This window comes from Panulirus ornatus, chromosome 17, assembly GCF_036320965.1.
Source record: "Panulirus ornatus isolate Po-2019 chromosome 17, ASM3632096v1, whole genome shotgun sequence".
Classification (NCBI taxonomy): Eukaryota; Metazoa; Arthropoda; class Malacostraca; order Decapoda; family Palinuridae; genus Panulirus; species Panulirus ornatus.
The window spans coordinates 55,746,813-55,765,993 of record NC_092240.1 but is presented as its reverse complement, the minus strand read 5'-3'; the positions used below and the strand labels follow the sequence as shown (position 1 = coordinate 55,765,993).

The following is a 19,181-nucleotide window of genomic DNA, read 5'->3' as shown; positions in this document are numbered from 1 at the left end:
GATATCTAAAACACTTCACTTCCTCCAGTTTTTCTCCATTCAAACTCACCTCCCAATTGACTTGACCCTCAACCCTACTGTACCTAATAACCTTGCTCTTATTCACATTTACTCTTAACTTTCTTCTTCCACACACTTTATTTTGCTTTGTCACTGTCTCCTGCGTCAGCGAAGCAGTGCAAGGAAACAGACGAAAGAATGGCCCAACTCACCCACATAGCCATGTATATACATACACGTCCACACACGCAAATATACATACCTATACATCTCAACGTATACGTGTATATACACACACAGACATATACATATATACACATGTACATAATTCATACTGTCTGCCTTTATTCATTCCCATCGCCACCTCGCCACACATGAAATAACAACCCCTCCCCCCTCATGTGTGCGAGGTAGGGCTAGGAAAAGACAACAAAGGTCCCATTTGTTCACACTCAGTCTCTAGCTGTCATGTAATAATGCACCGAAACCACACCTCCCTTTCTACATCCAGGCCCCACAGAACTTTCCATGGTTTACCCTAGATGCTTCACACGCCCTGGTTTAGCCCAGTGACAGCATGTAGACCCCGGTATACCACATCGTTCCAATTCACTCTATTCCTTGCACGTCTTTCACCCTCCTGCATGTTCAGGCCCTGATTACTCAAAACCTTTATCACTCCATCTTTCCACCTCCAATTTGGTCTCCCACTTCTCGTTCGCTCCACCTCTGACACATATATCCTCTTGGTCAATCTTTCCTCACTCATTCTCTCCATGTGACCAAACCATTTCAAAACACCCTCTTCTGCTCTCTCAACCACAATCTTTTTATTACCACACATCTCTCTTACCCTATTATTACTTACTCGATCAAACCACCTCACACTCATATTGTCCTGAAACATCTCATTTCCAGCATATCCACCCTCCTCCGCACAACTCTATCCATAGCCCATGCCTCGCAACCATACAACATTGTTGGAACCACTATTTCTTCAAACATACCCGTTTTTGCTTTCCGAGATAATGATCTCGACTTCCACACATTCTTCAACGCTCCCAGAACTTTCGCCCCCTCCGAACCCTACGATTTACTTCCGCTTCCATGGTTCCATCCGCTGCCAAATACACTCCCAGATATCTAAAACACTTCACTTCCTCCAGTTTTTCTCCATTCAAACTTACCTCCCAATTGATTTGTCCCTTAACCCTACTGTACCTAATAACCTTGTTTTTATTCACATTTACTCTCAGCTTTCTTCTTTCTCATACTTTACCCAACTCAGTCACCAGCTTCTGCAGTTTCTCATATGAATCAGCCACCAGCGCTTTATCATTAGCGAACAACAACTGACTCACTTCCCAAGCTCTCTCATCCATAACAGACTGCATACTTGCCCCTTTTTCCAAAACTCTTGCATTCACCTCCCTAACAACCCCATCCATAAACAAATTAAACAACCATGGAGACATCACACACCCCTGTCGCAAACCTACATTCACTGAGAACCAATCACTTTCCTCTCTTCCTACATGTACACATTCCTTACATCCTCGATAAAAACTTTTCACTGCTTCTAAAAACTTGCCTAGCACACCATATATTCTTAATACCTTCCACAGAGCATCTCTATCAACTCTATCATATGCCTTCTCCAGATCCATAAAAGCTACATACAAATCCATTTGCTTTTCTAAGTATTTCTCACATACATTCTTCAAAGAACACCTGATCCACACATCCTCTACTACTTCTGAAACCACACTGCTCTTCCCCAATCTGATGCTCTGTACATGCCTTCACCCTCTCAATCAATACCCTCCCATATAATTAAGCAGGAATACTCAAGAAACTTATACCTCTGTAATCTGAGCACTCACTTTTATCCCCTTTGCCTTTGTACAATGGCACTATGCAAGCATTTTGCCAATCCTCAGGCACCTCACCATGAGTCATAAATATCATTAAATAACCTTACCAATCAGTCAACAATACAGTCACTCCCTTTTTTAATAGATTCCACTGCAATACCATCCAAACCCACTGCCTTGCCAGCTTTCATCTTGCGCAAAGCTTTTACTACCTCATCTCTGTTTACTAAATCATTCTCCCTAACCCTCTCACTTTGCACACCACCTCAACCAAAACACCCTATATCTGCCACTCTATCATCAAACACATCCAACAAACCTTCAAAATACTCACTCCATCTCCTTCTCAAATCACCACTACTTGTTATCACCTCCCCATTAGCCCCCTTCACTGAAGTTCCCATTGATTCCCTTGTCTTATACACATTATTTATCTCCTTCAAAAGCATCTTTTTATTCTCCCTAAAATCTAATGATACTCTCTCACCCCAACTCTCATTTGCCCTCTTTTTCACCTCTTGCACCTTCCTCTTGACCTCCTGCCTCTTTCTTTTATAGATCTCCCACTCATTTACATTGTTTCCCCTCCAAAAATCGTCCAAATGCCTCTCTCTTCTCTTTCACTAATAATCTTACTTCTTCATCCCACCACTCACTACCCTCTAATCTGCCCACCTCCCACACTTCTCATGCCACAAGCATCTTTTGCGCAAGCCATCACTGCTTCCCTAATTACATCCCATTCCTCCCTCACTCCCCTTATGTCCTTTGTTCTCACCTTTTTCCATTATGTACCACCTCTTTAGCGTCATTTTGTGGCTAGGGAGGCAGGGTGGAGGGAGTCAGAAGTGGTGGTGAGTGGCAGGTGTACACCAAGACTAGCTGAGTGATGGTGTTGGAGGTGGGCCAAAAAGCTAGGGTTCTGGATCTTGTTTTTCCTCTCAGTTAAAACAAAAAATAGTTTGTGTGCATATTCTGGTACAGCTTAACAGTGTACTACTGTCTTCATGTCTTCAACGTATAGTGCCTTTATTCAGAAGTGATGGTCAGGAGTGTGCAGGAAGGTATGGAGATGATGGTCAGAAGTGTACAGGAAGGTAGGGAGATGATGGTCAGAAGTGTACAGGAAGGTAGGGGGATGATGGTTAGAAGTGTGCAGGAAAGTAGGGAGATGATGGTCAGGAGTGTGCAATAAGGTAGGGAGATGATGGTCAGGAGTTGTACAGTAGGGTAGGGAGATGGTCAAGAGTAAGTAGGAGGGTAGGGAGATTAATGAAGCAGGGATTCATTACAGTACGGACTAGTGTGTAATGACGCATGGCTGCGGGCCACGGTGCAGAGCGTGTACATGGTGGGCATGCTGGTGGGATCCTACCTCTTCGGTGACCTGTCTGACAGGTGGGTCACGACATGACTGGTTCCTCTCCATAAGGTGGGTTCTTTTGACCTGTTGAATCATTTGTATATTTCTTTATACACTCCTTGAGGTTCCTCATCCTGCTCTGCAGGGCATTTTACATTTGTTATTAATATTGATTTTCCATTTTTGTTTTCTTCCAACTAATAGAGCCCACAGGATGTTGAGATGTTGAGAGGGTTAGAAAGGGCAGTGCAGCCAGCCAGGGTAGAGCAGTGCAGCCAGCTAGGATAGGACAGTGCTGCCAGCCAGGGTAAGGCAATGCAGCCAGCCAGGGTAAGGCAGTGCAGCCAGCCAGAGTTGGGCAATGCAGCCAGCCAGGGTTGGGCAATGCAGCCAGCCAGGGTTGGGCAATGCAGGCAGTCAGCCAGGGTTGGGCACTGCAGCCAGCCAGGGGAGGGCAGTGCAGTCAGCCAGGGGAGGGCAGTGCGGCCAGCCAGAGTTGGGCAGTGCAGCCAGCCAGGGTTGGGCAATACAGCCAGCCATGGTAAGGCAGTGCAGCCAGTCAGGGTAGGGCAGTGCAGTCAGCCAGGGAAGGGCAGTGCAGTCAGCCAGGGTAGGGCCGTGCAGCCAGGCAGGGTAGAGCAGTACAGCCAGCCAGGATAGAGCAGTGCAACCAGCCAAGGTAGGGCAGTGTGGCCCTTCAGGGTGAGACAAAGGAGTCAGTCAGGATGGAGCAAGACACAGCCATATCTGTGGGTTTATATCTTCAGTATGTCAGATGGGTATAGTTACTGATGTTAATATCAATACAGTAGCCAAGACGGACAGCGGGACTGGTGGGTCAAATAACGACACGAATTAACACTGGGACACAGCTGAATATTGACTGGTACTGGTGACCCAGGTGGCCACTAAGGGACACTGGAGACCCAGTTGGCCACTAAGGGACACTGGAGACCCAATTGGCCACTAAGGGACACTGGAGACCCAGTTGGCCACTAAGGGGCACTGGAGATCCAGTTGGCCACCAAGAGACACTGGAGACCCTGTTGGTCACTATGGGACACTAGAGACCCAGTTGGCCACTAAGGGACACTGGAGACTCAGTTGGTCACTAAAGGACACTGAAGACCCAGTGGGCCACTAAGGGACTCTGGTGACCCAGGTGGCCATTAAAGAAAACTGGTGACCCAGATGGCCACTCTGGGACACTGGTGATGCAAGCAACCATTAAGGGACACAGGAACAAGCTACAGCAAGTAGAGGTTGAGGATGGATCTAGCTAGGTTGCTGGAGGTGCCTTGTATGTGACCCAGTAGGAGGAGCAGCATGTGGTGAGGTAAGAGCACTTTCGGTGGTGGCACATCACACCATTTTCCTTAATGGTAATCGTTGCATTATTTGCTGGGGTTATGTATGGGGAGAAACTGATTATATCGTGGCATACCACAGGTATGGCCGTAAGCCGGTGTTCCTGAGCGCCTTGCTGTTGATGGTGGTGGTGGGTCTAGGGCAGGCCATCATTCCAGAATACTACACCTTCACCATCTTCAGGTTTGTCCTGGGCAGCTCCCTACAGGGCGTCTTCCTTGTCGCCTATGTCATGGGTAAGTATCCCATGGTACACAGTCTCAACACCATGGTAAACAGCTTCAACACCCTCACAATATGTGGCCAATACACCCACACCTCCCTTTCACCCAGCATCCATTTACATGGCCATATAGCCTTGGTGATATTGTACCCATAGCCGACCAGTTGTGAGGCATACTTAACCTTGGCCCTGATTGGTTGGCAGCCCTGGAGCTGGTGGGCAAGAGCTGGCGTGTGCTTGTGGGCGTGCTGGCCCAGGCCTTCTACACAGTGGGCTACTTCACAGCAGCTGCTCTGGCCTGGGGCATCTCTTCCTGGCGCTGGCTCCAGGTTACCATGACGCTACCAGCCATCTTCTTCATCCCTTACTACTGGCAAGTCTTACCCCCCTTACTTACACTACCTAACATCCATACTCACCACCATCCAAGGTTCCATCATCTACACTCCCTTATCACCCACTATCCCCTAACATCCATATACCCCACCATCCACACTCTCTCACCATGCACACTCCCCCATCACCTATCACTCTCAACTACCCACACCTCTCCATCAACCATACTCCTCCACCATCCACACTCCGCAACTATCTACACATTCCCATCATCCATACTTTCCTATGAGTCACACTCCTCATGATCTACACTCACCCACAATATACATTCTCCCACCAACCACACTCCCCCACCATCTACACTCTGCCACCCACACTCCCCCACCATCTACACTCCTCTACCACTCACACTTCCCTACCATCAATAATCCCCTACCATCCCCAATCCCCATCATTCATACCCCAACTTCAATAATCTCTAGTTCATAGTCAGGCACATTTCATTCTCATCTAGTCAGTCTTATACATGGGTCACAAACAGCAGTGGGTTCAGCACAGGACACCTGACATAACTAGGGAGGCTCCCTAGAGTACTCTGACCTCTTAAGGTCATATGAGCACTACTTCATTAATGCAGTGTCACTATACAACACCTGACTGGACATTCAGCTTAATCATCAATAGCCTGTAGGTGATCCAAGAATACCCTGCATATAGGCCACCCTCCCATCCCTTTTCTCTGATGTGATTCTTAGACTTATAAAATTCTAGTACCAATATGTTCACAGAATGATTTTCCTTCCCTAAACATACAGTCTGTCAGTAAGTAGTTGTAGTCTGTCATGAGTTCCTCTGTCTGTCTCCTAATTACACCCTACATCATCTGGCAGACCATGCTTCATGGTAACACAGTTATCTAATTCAGGGCTACCACCCCATCACCTGCTTTTGAATATTAGTACAACATTTGCTTCCATCCAGTCTGTTGGAACTCTAGCCTCATGGAGCAAGCAGCTCTACTGCTGTCATTACCTGTTTGTACTATGTGGGGAGGGAGGTTTACACTTGTGGGGCACCATCTCTCGAACATTCTCTCTCATGCAGTTTCTTAAATTTCTGTAGGCTGCCTGCATTAATTATGACTTTACTCATTTCATTCCATTCATCCCATACTCTTATACTACAGGTACACTACAGATTTCACAGCACTCTTGGTTCCAAAGCCTTGCCGGATTAACCACTTTGCCAGACCAACTGTGGCCACGTAATAATAATTCATCAACACACCTCTAACCCACTAATTATACATCTCCCATGTGTCTAAAGTATACCATGGACTGCTAGAAATCTAATTCAAACATATTAAATGTTTGAGCACCCTTAAGATGATAAGTCTTTCCTTAGATTGTTTGAATCCTGTGGGGTCTTCTTCGTCTTCTGTTATTAGTGTTTTCTTGGGTGTGCATCGCTAGAGTAATGCAGTTTCGTCTGCATCATACACTTGCTCAGGACTGAGGTGCTCGTCAGCTATGAGTTTTGCAAAATTCTCCACATACTCGGCAGCTCCTTCGTGGTTTGCAGACCACTTTTCTCTGCACACTTTATTCATACAAATTTGACGCTTCTTGAATCTTTGAAGCCACACCCTTCACTATAGTCACACTCATGTTATAATTTAAGTTCTTTATGGAACAACATAGCCTGATCCATTATCATGCTACTTGACAAGTCCACTCCAACATTCTGATGCTGTCGAAACCATTCCATCATCACTCAAGCGTGCTCAGTAGTCTTACCATCTTTCATAGTTTTTCTAACCGCCATTTGCTTCTTGGAATCGCTGTCTCCATAGAATTTCAATATCTTCTCCTTTTGCTTCTTTATATCATAAACAGTTGATGAACCAACACTGTAGATGTCACAAAGCTTATGCACTGAAACACCAGGGTCCATTTTTTCAAGTTTTACTTTATCTTGGATCAATATGGACTGGTGTTTATGTTTGACACCATGAATAACACTCTCATATGTCTTAGAAGCCATAGCTAGGGTTAAATTCAAGCAAAATAAGCTAAGAATCTCACAGAATTATGGTATCACCACCAACAAGTGCAATGTAAAGAAAGCAAATAAGCACGCCCTACACACAACGCCATCTGTGGCCTCTCAGTAAGCTAGTCTGGTGGCCACGGTAATTTCAAGTTCCCTCACGTAATTTTGTGGAGACTAAAGGAGGTACTGAATCATCAGTTGCCAGAAATTTGGTGGTGAACATGGATAAAAGTACTTTCATACATCATTTTTAATAAGTTTTTGGTATAATATCATGTTTATTCTGTAAAAGTACTTTCACACATCTTTTCTAATAAGTTTCTGGCTTAGTTTCATGTTATGTCCTCTACTTGTTACATCCCTAAATCTCTGTCATTGTCATCAGTCATATTTAACTACGTAAAGTTGTGCATGTGTGTGTTTGTAAGATAACTTTACACTCTTTGGGTGCCATACTGAATAATCTCTACTTTCATACAGCCTTTTAAACATCTGCATAATGTCTGTAATTACTATGTCCTAATTCACTTTATTTCATTCACCTACCACTCATATCATAAAAGTACTTTTAATATCTGTTTCAGTAAGTTGCTTACTCAATTTCATGCTACGTCCTCTGTTACTCTATACCTACATCTTTCAAAGAACTGTTCACTGTCTGTATCATCTGTAGGGTTTAAAAATTTATAGGTTGTGATCAGTCACCCATTATTATTGTTTCTTCCAAGCTGGGCAAAATTTAAGATTCCTTATTCTGTAACTCAGCTCTTGTAATTCAGGTACCAACTTTGTTAATCTCCTGTGACTTTTCTGTATTAATTCTCGTGGCTTCTTTAGGTTCAACAACCAAGCATGAAAAGCATATTCTAGTTTTGTCCTTATGTATGATGCAAACAGCTTGCTAAATATTTCATAATCTATATACATAACTGTTATTCTAATATTTGCCAAAAGACAGTCTGTTTCCTTTACTATTCTCATAATGTGGAAAAATGGCAACAGATCTGGGACAATGCCAAATCTGAATTCTCCCTTGCACAGAGACTCCTGCAATATAATATTCATATTGTGCGAGCAATATTTCTTATACGGTCAGGGAGTTCTACTTTTGTTGGGTCCAATCTCTTTAACATTCTCTACTATCATATGTACCACTTAAATGCATGTATACTGTCTGCATTAACCATGTCATCTAATTTCATTCATCCACCACTCTTGTACTATGAAAGTACTTCTTTGCATCTATTCTAACAAGTTTCTTGCTTAGTTTCATGTTTTGTTCTTTGGTTGCTCTATCCATACATTTCTCGAAGCACTGTTCATTGTCCACATCACTGATCTATTTTTTAACTTAAGAGTTGTAATCAGGTTACCCTTCACTTCACTCTCATCTAAAGCAGGCAAATTCAAAGCCTCTCTAGCCATTCCCAGTAATTCAGCACTCTTAATTCTGGTACTACCTTGTCACCCTCCCCAGAATCTTCTGTGTTAGCTCTTTATGCTTCTTTAGGTGTGGTGACTAAACTTGAGAAGCATAATATTCTTGTTTTGGCCTTATGTAGCATATGAACAGCCCACTAAATACTTCCTTATTCATGTACTTGAAAGCTGTTGTAATACTTGCCAGCAGACAGTTTATCTCCTTAACTTTTCTCCTAATGTGGAATTTTGGTGACACGTTAGGGATGATGTTGACTCTCAATTCCTTCTCACACACAGAATCCTGAAGCTTATTTCCAGTTAGACAATAACTATTTTGAGGCCTTCTTTCCCTCTGCTCCATCCTCATTACTTTACATTTGCTCAAGTTGAAATCCATCAACCATGTATCAGACACACTTGGAGTCTCTTTAGGTCCCTTTTCACATCTTTCATGACCTTTGCATCATTTAAAAACATATTCAAGTAAGTCTTTACCATCTGACAAGCAATTTACACAGATCAAAAAGAGTAAGTCCCAAAACAGAAACCTGGTCACCCCGACCCATTTGAGGAAGGCTCTTCTGATATGTATCCTTTGTTCCCTTCTACTGAGATAATCTTCTATTCATTGAAGGAGTTACAACTTATTTCTGACTGGTTCTATAGTTTCTTAATCTGCCTCCTACATGGTATAGTGATGAAACCTTTCTGGCTGTCCAGATACAGACAATCCACCCAGTCTTTCCTTTTGTCTAAGACTGTGCTCATTCTCTCACAGAGCTCTAAGAGGTTTGTTACATTTTAACCTTGTTTCCCCAGAGCTGACTTCCTTTTCTGCAGTCATCCATTCGCTCTCAGAAAACCTTTTCCAGAACCTTACACACTGCACTTATCAGTGATAACAGCAATGAATCTTAATAGCACAAAATAGCTTCTGTCATGAAGACAATTTAGATCTTTAGCCAACACTGAGCACTGCCTTTTGGTTATAAAAAAACTTAACTACCTCTTCACTAGCCAAAGTTGAACCATTATGCTGTAGCTTAGGCTCACTTGTTTACTTCCCCAAATGATAGCCACTTATTCTCCCCAAATTAAGTCACCTTAAAGAAAAAAATGAAAATGATTCACTGAATTTGACAACATTCGATCTGAAACTGAGAAACTTCTATTACCAAGCCTTATTAACCTCTCAAAATTTAGTTACTCAAAGTGATTGTCAAATGCATATATCACTCTGGGGTACCTTCACATTCTACTACCCTCCTTTATATGTACATAATACACTTCAACATCTTGAAAAGTCAGATATCACTGCCTAGATCTCTTCCTTAGTAAGTGCAGGGCTGGTGTAAGTGAAGAATTCTACTGCTGTAATGAGAGTACATAATTTTTCCCCAGGATCATCCCAGAGTCTACCCGCTGGCTCATCACGAAGGGCAGGAAGGATGATGCTAGAGTCATCCTGATGAAGGCAGCTAAAGTCAACAAGAAAGAGGTGTGTGTGTGCATGCCAAGGGGAGATTAATACAATAATCCACTAACTGTGTTGATGGTAGAGTTTTTTTTTTCTTTCAATGGAATGGTTAGGCAGGGAAAAAGGAAGGAGAGGGTAGGGTAAAATGGAGAAATTGAAGTAATTACAATTTAAACTTTTGTATCATGTAGGGTTATTAGAGTGTGTGGATGGTATGCTGGATCTGTATCTTTGGTGCTTTATCTATATATCCTATCCTGAGAGTGGACTGATGTTCATTGATTAGGAAAGAAATTAGTTAAGCTAAGCTGAAAGCTGCGTATTGTGTATATGAATTTCAGGAGCTTCTCTCATGACTCTGAGACTCCCTGTAAACCAAGTGTGTTCCACATTTGTATTGCTGGCAAGGTCTTGAATATGTCTTTAGTATGTGTCTTCTAGTTTCCGCCACATATTTTGTGCTTCTCTTGTTAATCATGTATCTGTTTCAACAGAAGATGTTGACGTTGGTCTTCATTATCTTTGGTATATGGGTATTCTTTATTTATGATTAATCATAGTGCCTGATTTCTTTTTATGAATGCATGCATGATTCCATGTAGGAGGCCTTTGCAAAGATTTTCAACAGAAACGAAGGGAAAATGAGGTGCATGAGAAATGAGGAGTTCCATGGCCTGATGCATTCTGTATCTGATGTGACAATGGTCAGCTAGCATGATTGAACCATGGCTGAGAGGGTAAGAGTTAGGTAGAAGAAGGCATGTAGGAACCCATCTCAGCCAAGATAATCTCCACTGTACTATTAGCATAACTGGAGGTATCCTGGTTAGCAAAGCAGTAGTATTCACAAGGAGAGTTAGTATTTTATAAAAGCTGAGGAGGATAACTGACCCCTCCCAAAGTATCAAAGTGAGCATTTCAAGGGGAGATAGGGGACAGACATAATGAAATTGAGTGAAAAAGATTGTGGGGAGAAGACCCTAAGGGGGACAGATAGTGTAACTGTACTGAGAGAGTTCAGAGGGAGAAAAAGATGTTTAGTATGTTAAAGAACTAATGTTGACTATAAGAAACTTATGATGCATGCTTGGCTAATTCTCTGGTTCCTAACCTTTCTGAGGTGATGTCCACAAAAACACCTTGTCTGCTTCCCCATACATTTTCAAAGGCAATGTTACACTTACATGTTATGACTTTCATCTCTCCTCTGGCTTTGATTATCATCATCTGAAGATATCTGAGCATGAAACTGGCAAGGTTCCTGAGGTATCCTAGGTCCATGTTTTGGCTCCACAGGGTCTTGATCTGAATAAGGTGAGATACTGATGAAGGGGTAGAGGATGTGTGGATCAGGTGTTTGCTCTGAAGAATGTATGTGAGAAATACTTAGAAAAGCAAATGGATTTGTATGTAGCATTTATGGATCTGGAGAAGGCATATGATAGAGTTGATAGAGATGCTCTGTGGAAGGTATTAAGAATATATGGTGTGGGAGGCAAGTTGTTAGGAGCAGTGAAAAGTTTTTATCGAGGATATAAGGCATGTGTACGTGTAGGAAGACAGGAAAGTGATTGGTTCTCAGTGAATGTAAGTTTGCGGCAGGGGTGTGTGATGTCTTCATGGTTGTTTAATTTGTTTATGGATGGGGTTGTTAGGGAGGTGAATGCAAGAGTTTTGGAAAAAGGGGCAAGTATGCATTCTGTTGTGGATGAGAGAGCTTGGGAAGTGAGTCAGTTGTTGTTCGCTGATGATACAGCGCTGGTGGCTGATTCATGTGAGAAACTGCAGAAGCTGGTGACTGAGTCTGGTAAAGTGTATGAAAGAAGAAAGTTGAGAGTAAATGTGAATAAGAGTAAGGTTATTAGGTACAGTAGGGTTGAGGGTCAAGTAAATTGGGAGATAAGTTTGAATGGAGAAAAACTGGAGGAAGTGAAGTGTTTTAGATATCTGGGAGTGGATTTGGCAGCGGATGGAACCATGGAAGCGGAAATGAATCATAGGGTGGGGGAGGGGGCGAAAATTCTGGGAGCGTTGAAGAATGTGTGGAAGTCGAGAACATTATCTCGGAAAGCAAAAATGGGTATGTTTGACAGAATAGTGGTTCCAACAATGTTGTACGGTTGCGAGGCGTGGGCTATGGATAGAGTTGTGTGGAGGAGGGTGGATGTGCTGGAAATGAGATGTTTGAGGACAATATGTGGTGTGAGGTGGTTTGATCGAGTAAGTAATGATAGGGTGAGAGAGATGTGTGGTAATAAAAAGAGTGTGGTTGAGAGAGCAGAAGGGGGTGTTTTGAAATGGTTTGGTCACATGGAGATAATGAGTGAGGAAAGATTGAGCAAGAGGATATATGTGTCAGAGGTGGAGGGAACGAGGAGAAGTGGGAGACCAAACTGGAGGTGGAAAGATGAAGTGAAAAAGATTTTGAGTGATTGGGGCCTGAACATGCAGGAGGGTGAAAGGCGTGCAAGGAATAGAGTGAATTGGAATGATGTGGTATACCGGGGTTGACGTGCTGTCAATGGATTGAACCAGGGCATGTGAAGCATCTGGGGTAAACCATGGAAAGTTGTGTGGGGCCTGGATGTGGAAAGGGAGCTGTGGTTTCGGTGCATTATTACATGACAGCTAGAGACTGAGTGTGAATGAATGGGACCTTTGTTGTCTTTTCCTAGCGCTACCTCATGCACATGAGGGGGGAGGGGGTTGTTATTTCATGTGTGGCAGGGTGGCGATGGGAATGAATGAAGGCAGACTATGAATTATGTACATGTGTATATATGTATATGTCTATGTGTGTATATATAAGTTGAGATGTATGGGTATGTATATTTGCGTGTGTGGACGTGTATGTATATACATGTGTATGTGGGTGGGTTGGGCTATTCTTTCGTCTGTTTCCTTGCACTACCTTACTAACACGGGAGACAGCGACAAAGCAAAATAAATAAATAAATAAATACTGATGAAATGTTGCAGGAAGTAGCTGCCTGATTGTGCATTCTGAGTGCTAGTGTGCTAGGAATGTCAAGTGTATCCATATTTCCTTTCTTCTAGGCAAGAAATCATGCTTTCTTACTCTCAGAAAGGTAAGAACCAACCATTGTGAAGCACAGGTGGAAGAAAAAGTGCCAAAAATCAAAATTCCCAAATGAAGCGACAGCCTGAAAGAGTGAAGAAAGTGAAGAAAGAACATCATTCTCTCAAGGTAGCCTGAGGCACACTGAGGAAGGTTGCTGGAGCTTACACCAATAGAGGCACTAGTCGCAGCAAACATATGCACAATGATTTTACCCTGAGAGGATCGTATAATTGTACCCACAATAAACCTCAGTTGTTTATTGCCTTTGAAAATATATGTGGGAAATAGACAAGGCTTTTTGTGGATGCTAGCTTATCTGAAGAACTTATGACCCACCTTTGAGGAAAATCTATCAATATTTTAATTTGTGGGGGGTTATATACATGCTTATAGAGAACAAACAACAAAAAATGAAATGCTATAAACATTTAAAGTTCACCATGAAAATACACTGAAGTGTAATACAGACTTGTAGATCATCGTGGTCATTTACATATAATCATATATCAAATATATGTCGACCCCCATGGCCCATTCAGGAAATTTATGAGGCCCACCAGTCCAGTGGGCCATGGCCTAAATTGGGAATGGACTAGTTGTTCCTGACTATTAAGGAGGAAAAAAGATAGGGTCTTAAATCAACTGGATCATCCCAATTACAACCAAGCCAATCTTTGTAGTTTACATTGAAATCCCTTGCAGAGAGGATTTCAGTATGTAAATGTGAGAACAGCAATGCCTCATGGCAATAAGTCAAACAATCAAAGAGATGTACATAATTGGAGGAGTTGATTAGAATAAATATCAAACATAAATCAAACTTATGGAAGATACTGAAGTTTTTGGCCAGATGATACCAAAAACATACAAGCAATACACATTTCTATACTAGAATAATCACAGACACCACCCAATGAGTGTTAAATGATGGTAAAAATAACAAGGAACATCAGCCTTAACAGGAGATTAGATGAAGCAGGCAGATGATTTTTAGCAGCAGGGAGGATGGATGTGAAACTTTGAATGTTGCAGAAATATATAAAGGAAGAGCCATTCACTCTACCTCTCTAGATTTCAGTAATCCACTTAACATTTTCAAGTGTCTGATGCCAAGGTTCATAACCCCTTACCTCCTGACTCCTGTAAACACATCCTGTCCTGCCTTCGTGAGCTGGTCTGTAATAAATAGAAAAATACTTGTGATAAATGTTAGTGCCTTTCTTTGTGCTTCTTTTGGTGATGGGAATGAATAAAGGCAGACAGTATGAATTATGTACATGTGTATATATGTATATGTCTGTGTGTGTATAAATATGTATGCGTTAAGATGTATAGGTATGTATATTTGCGTGTGTGGACATGTATGTATATACACGTGTATGTGGGTGGGTTGGGCCAACCTTTCGTCTGTTTCCTTGTGCTACCTCACTAACGCGGGAGACAGCGACAAAGCAGAATAAATAAATTATATATATATATATATATATATATATATTATTATATATATATATATATATATATATATATATATTTTTTTTTTTTACTTTGTCGCTGTCTCCCGCGTTTGCGAGGTAGCGCAAGGAAACAGACGAAAGAAATGGCCCAACCCACCCCCCATACACATGTACATACACACGTCCACACATGCAAATATACATACCTACACAGCTTTCCATGGTTTACCCCAGACGCTTCACATGCCTGATTCACTCCACTGACAGCACGTCAACCCTGTATACCACATCGTCCAATTCACTCTATTCCTTGCCCTCCTTACACCCTCCTGCATGTTCAGGCCCCGATCACACAAATCTTTTTCACTCCATCTTTCCGCCTCTAATTTGGTCTCCCTCTTCTCCTCTTTCCCTCCACCTCCAACACATATATCCTCTTGGTCAATCTTTCCTCACTCATTCTCTCCATGTGCCCAAACCATTTCAAAACACCCTCTTCTGCTCTCTCAACCACGCTCTTTTTATTTCCACACATCTCTCTTACCCTTACGTTACTTACTCGATCAAACCACCTCACACCACACATTGTCCTCAAACATCTCATTTCCAGCACATCCATCCTCCTGCGCACAACTCTATCCATAGCCCACGCCTCGCAACCATACAACATTGTTGGAACCACTATTCCTTCAAACATACCCATTTTTGCTTTCCGAGATAATGTTCTCGACTTCCACACATTTTCAAGGCTCCTAAGATTTTCGCCCCCTCCCCACCCTATGATCCACTTCCGCTTCCATGGTTCCATCCGCTGACAGATCCACTCCCAGATATCTAAAACCTTCACTTCCTCCAGTTTTTCTCCATTCAAACTCACCTCCCAATTGACTTGACCCTCAACCCTACTGTACCTAATAACCTTGCTCTTATTCACATTTACTCTTAACTTTCTTCTTCCACACACTTTACCAACTCAGTCACCAGCTTCTGCAGTTTCTCACATGAATCAGCCACCAGCGCTGTATCATCAGCGAACAACAACTGACTCACTTCCCAAGCTCTCTCATCCCCAACAGACTTCATACTTGCCCTCTTTCCAGGACTCTTGCATTTACCTCCCTAACAACCCCCTCCATAAACAAATTAAACAACCATGGAGACATCACACACCCCTGCCGCAAACCTACATTCACTGAGAACCAATCACTTTCTTCTCTTCCTACACGTACACATGCCTTACATCCTCGATAAAACTTTTCACTGCTTCTAACAACTTGCCTCCCACACCATATATTCTTAATACCTTCCACAGAGCATCTCTATCAACTCTATCATATGCCTTCTCCAGATCCATAAATGCTACATACAAATCCATTTGCTTTTCTAAGTATTTCTCACATACATTCTTCAAAGCAAACATCTGATCCACACATCCTCTACCACTTCTGAAACCGCACTGCTCTTCCCCAATCTGATGCTCTGTACATGCCTTCACCCTCTAATCAATACCCTCCCATATAATTTACCAGGAATACTCAACAAACTTATACCTCTGTAATTTGAGCACTCACTCTTATCCCCTTTGCCTTTGTACAATGGCACTATGCACGCATTCCGCCAATATATATATATATATATTTTTTTTGCTTTGTCGCTGTCTCCCGCGTTTGCGAGGTAGCGCAAGGAAACAGACAAAAGAAATGGCCCAACCCACCCCCATACACATGTATATACATACGTCCACACACGCAAATATACATACCTACACAGCTTTCCATGGTTTACCCAGACGCTTCACATGCCCTGATTCAATCCACTGACAGCACGTCAACCCAGGTATACCACATCGATCCAATTCACTCTATTCCTTGCCCTCCTTTCACCCTCCTGCATGTTCAGGCCCCGATCACACAAAATCTTTTTCACTCCATCTTTCCACCTCCAATTTGGTCTCCCACTTCTCCTCGTTCCCTCCACCTCCGACACATATATCCTCTTGGTTAATCTTTCCTCACTCATTCTCTCCATGTGCCCAAACCATTTCAAAACACCCTCTTCTGCTCTCTCAACCACGCTCTTTTTATTTCCACACATCTCTCTTACCCTTATGTTACTTACTCGATCAAACCACCTCACACCACACATTGTCCTCAAACATCTCATTTCCAGCACATCCATCCTCCTGCGCACAACTCTATCCATAGCCCACGCCTCGCAACCATACAACATTGTTGGAACCACTATTCCTTCAAACATACCCATTTTTGCTTTCCGAGATAATGTTCTCGACTTCCACACATTCTTCAAGGCTCCTAGGATTTTCGCCCCTCCCCCACCCTATGATCCACTTCCACTTCCATGGTTCCATCCGCTGCCAGATCCACTCCCAGATATCTAAAAACTTATATATATATTATATATTATATATATATATATATATTATATATATATATATATATATATATATATTATCCCTGGGGATAGGGGAGAAAGAATACTTCCACGTATTCCTGCTGTGTCGTAGAAGGCGACTAAAAGAGGAGGGAGCGGGGGTCTGGAAATCCTCCCCTCTCGTTTTTTTTTTTAATTTTCCAAAAGAAGGAACAGAGAATTGGGCCAGGTGAGGGTATTCCTCAAGGCCCAGTCCCTCTGTTCTTAACGCTACCTCACTAATGCGGGAAATGGCGAATAGTTTGAAAGAAAGAAAGAATATATATATATATATATATATATATATATATAATATATATATATATATATATCTAATATATATATATATTTATATATTGGATGCTAATGTGCTGAGAGGTGCAACTGGAGGGATGTCTGATCATTATCTTGTGCAGGCGAAGGTGAAGATTTGTAGAGGTTTTCAGAAAAGAAGAGAGAATGTTGGGGTGAAGAGAGTGGTGAGAATAAGTGAGCTTGGGAAGGAGACTTGTGTGAGGAGGTACCAAGAGAGACCGAGTACAGAATGGAAAAAGGTGAGAACAAAGGAGGTAAGGGGAGTGGGGGAGGAATGGGATGTATTTAGGGAAGCAGTGATGGCTTGCGCAAAAAATGCTTGTGGCATGAGAAGCGTGGGAAGTGGGCAGATTGGAAAGAGTAGTAAGTGGTGGGATGAAGAAGTAAGATTATTGGTGAAAGAGAAGAGAGAGGCATTTGGACGATTTTTGCGAGGAAATAACGGAAATGAGTGGGAGATGTATAAAAGAAAGAGGCAGGAGGTCAAGAGAAAGGTGGAAGAGGTGAAAAAAAGGGCAAATGAGAGTTGGGGTGAGAGAGTATCATCGAATTTTAGGGAGAATAAAAGGATGTTTTGGAAGGAGGTAAATAAAGTGCGTAAGACAACGGAACAAATGGGAACTTCGGTGAAGGGGACTAATGGGGAGGTGATAACAAGTAGTGGTGATGTGAGGAGATGGAGTGAGTATTTTCAAGGTTTGTTGAATGTGTTTGATGATAGAGTGGCAGATATAGGGTGTTTTGGTCGAGGTGGTGTGCAAAGTGAGAGGGTTAGGGAAAATGATTTGGTAAACAGAGAAGAGGTAGTAAATGCTTTGCGGAAGATCAAAGCCGGCAAGGCAGCAGGTTTGGATGGTATTGCAGTGGAATTTATAAAAAAAGGGGTGACTGTATTGTTGACTGGTTGGTAAGGTTATTTAATGTATGTATGATTCATGGTGAGGTGCCTGAGGATTGGCAGAATGCTTGCATAGTGCCATTGTACAAAGGCAAAGGGGATAAGAGTGAGTGCTCAAATTTCAGAGGAATAGGTTTGCTGAGTATTCCTGGTAAATTATATGGGAGGGTATTGATTGAGAGGGTGAAGGCATGTACAGAGCATCAGATTGGGGAAGAGCAGTGTGGTTTCAGAAGTGGTAGAGGATGTGTGGATCAGGTGTTTCCTTTGAAGAATGTACGTGAGAAATACTTAGAAAAGCAAATGGATTTGTATGTAGCATTTATGGACCTGGAGAAGGCATATGATAAGAGTTGATAGAGATGCTATGTGGAAGGTACTAAGAATATATGGTGTGGGGGGCAAGCTGTTAGAAGCAGTGAAAAGTTTTTATCGAGGATGTAAGGCATGTGTACGTGTAGGTAGAGAGGAAAGTGACTGGTTCTCAGTGAATGTAGGTTTGCGGCAGGGGTGTGTGATGTCTCCATGGTTGTTTAATTTGTTTATGGATGGGGTTGTTAGGGAGGTGAATGCAAGAGTTTTGGAAAAAGGGGCAAGTATGCAGTCTGTTGTGGATGAGAGAGCTTGGGAAGTGAGTCAGTTGTTGTTCACTGATGATACAGCGCTGGTGGCTGATTCATGTGAGAAACTGCAGAAGCTGGTGACTGAGTCTGGTAAAGTGTGTAAAAGAAGAAAGTTGAGAGTAAATGTGAATAAGAGTAAGGTTATTAGGTACAGTAGGGTTGAGGGTCAAGTAAATTGGGAGGTAAGTTTGAATGGAGAAAAACTGGAGGAAGTGAAGCGTTTTAGATATCTGGGAGTGGATTTGGCAGCGGATGGAACCATGG

The 19,181-nt window shown here is 42.5% G+C and overlaps 1 protein-coding gene across 5 annotated transcripts in view; it reads left to right on the top strand.

Moving 5' to 3' along the window:
• Window positions 1-19,181, top strand: part of LOC139754810 (organic cation transporter protein-like) — a 105,134-nt gene that overhangs the window by 48,264 nt on the left and 37,689 nt on the right. For all 5 annotated transcript variants that reach the window (XM_071672645.1, XM_071672644.1, XM_071672649.1 and 2 more), the window contains 4 exons: window positions 3,169-3,272; window positions 4,687-4,841; window positions 5,033-5,201; window positions 10,040-10,136. In XM_071672645.1, coding sequence (XP_071528746.1) covers window positions 3,169-3,272; window positions 4,687-4,841; window positions 5,033-5,201; window positions 10,040-10,136 — 525 coding nt within the window. The remainder of the gene's footprint in view (window positions 1-3,168; window positions 3,273-4,686; window positions 4,842-5,032; window positions 5,202-10,039; window positions 10,137-19,181) is intronic.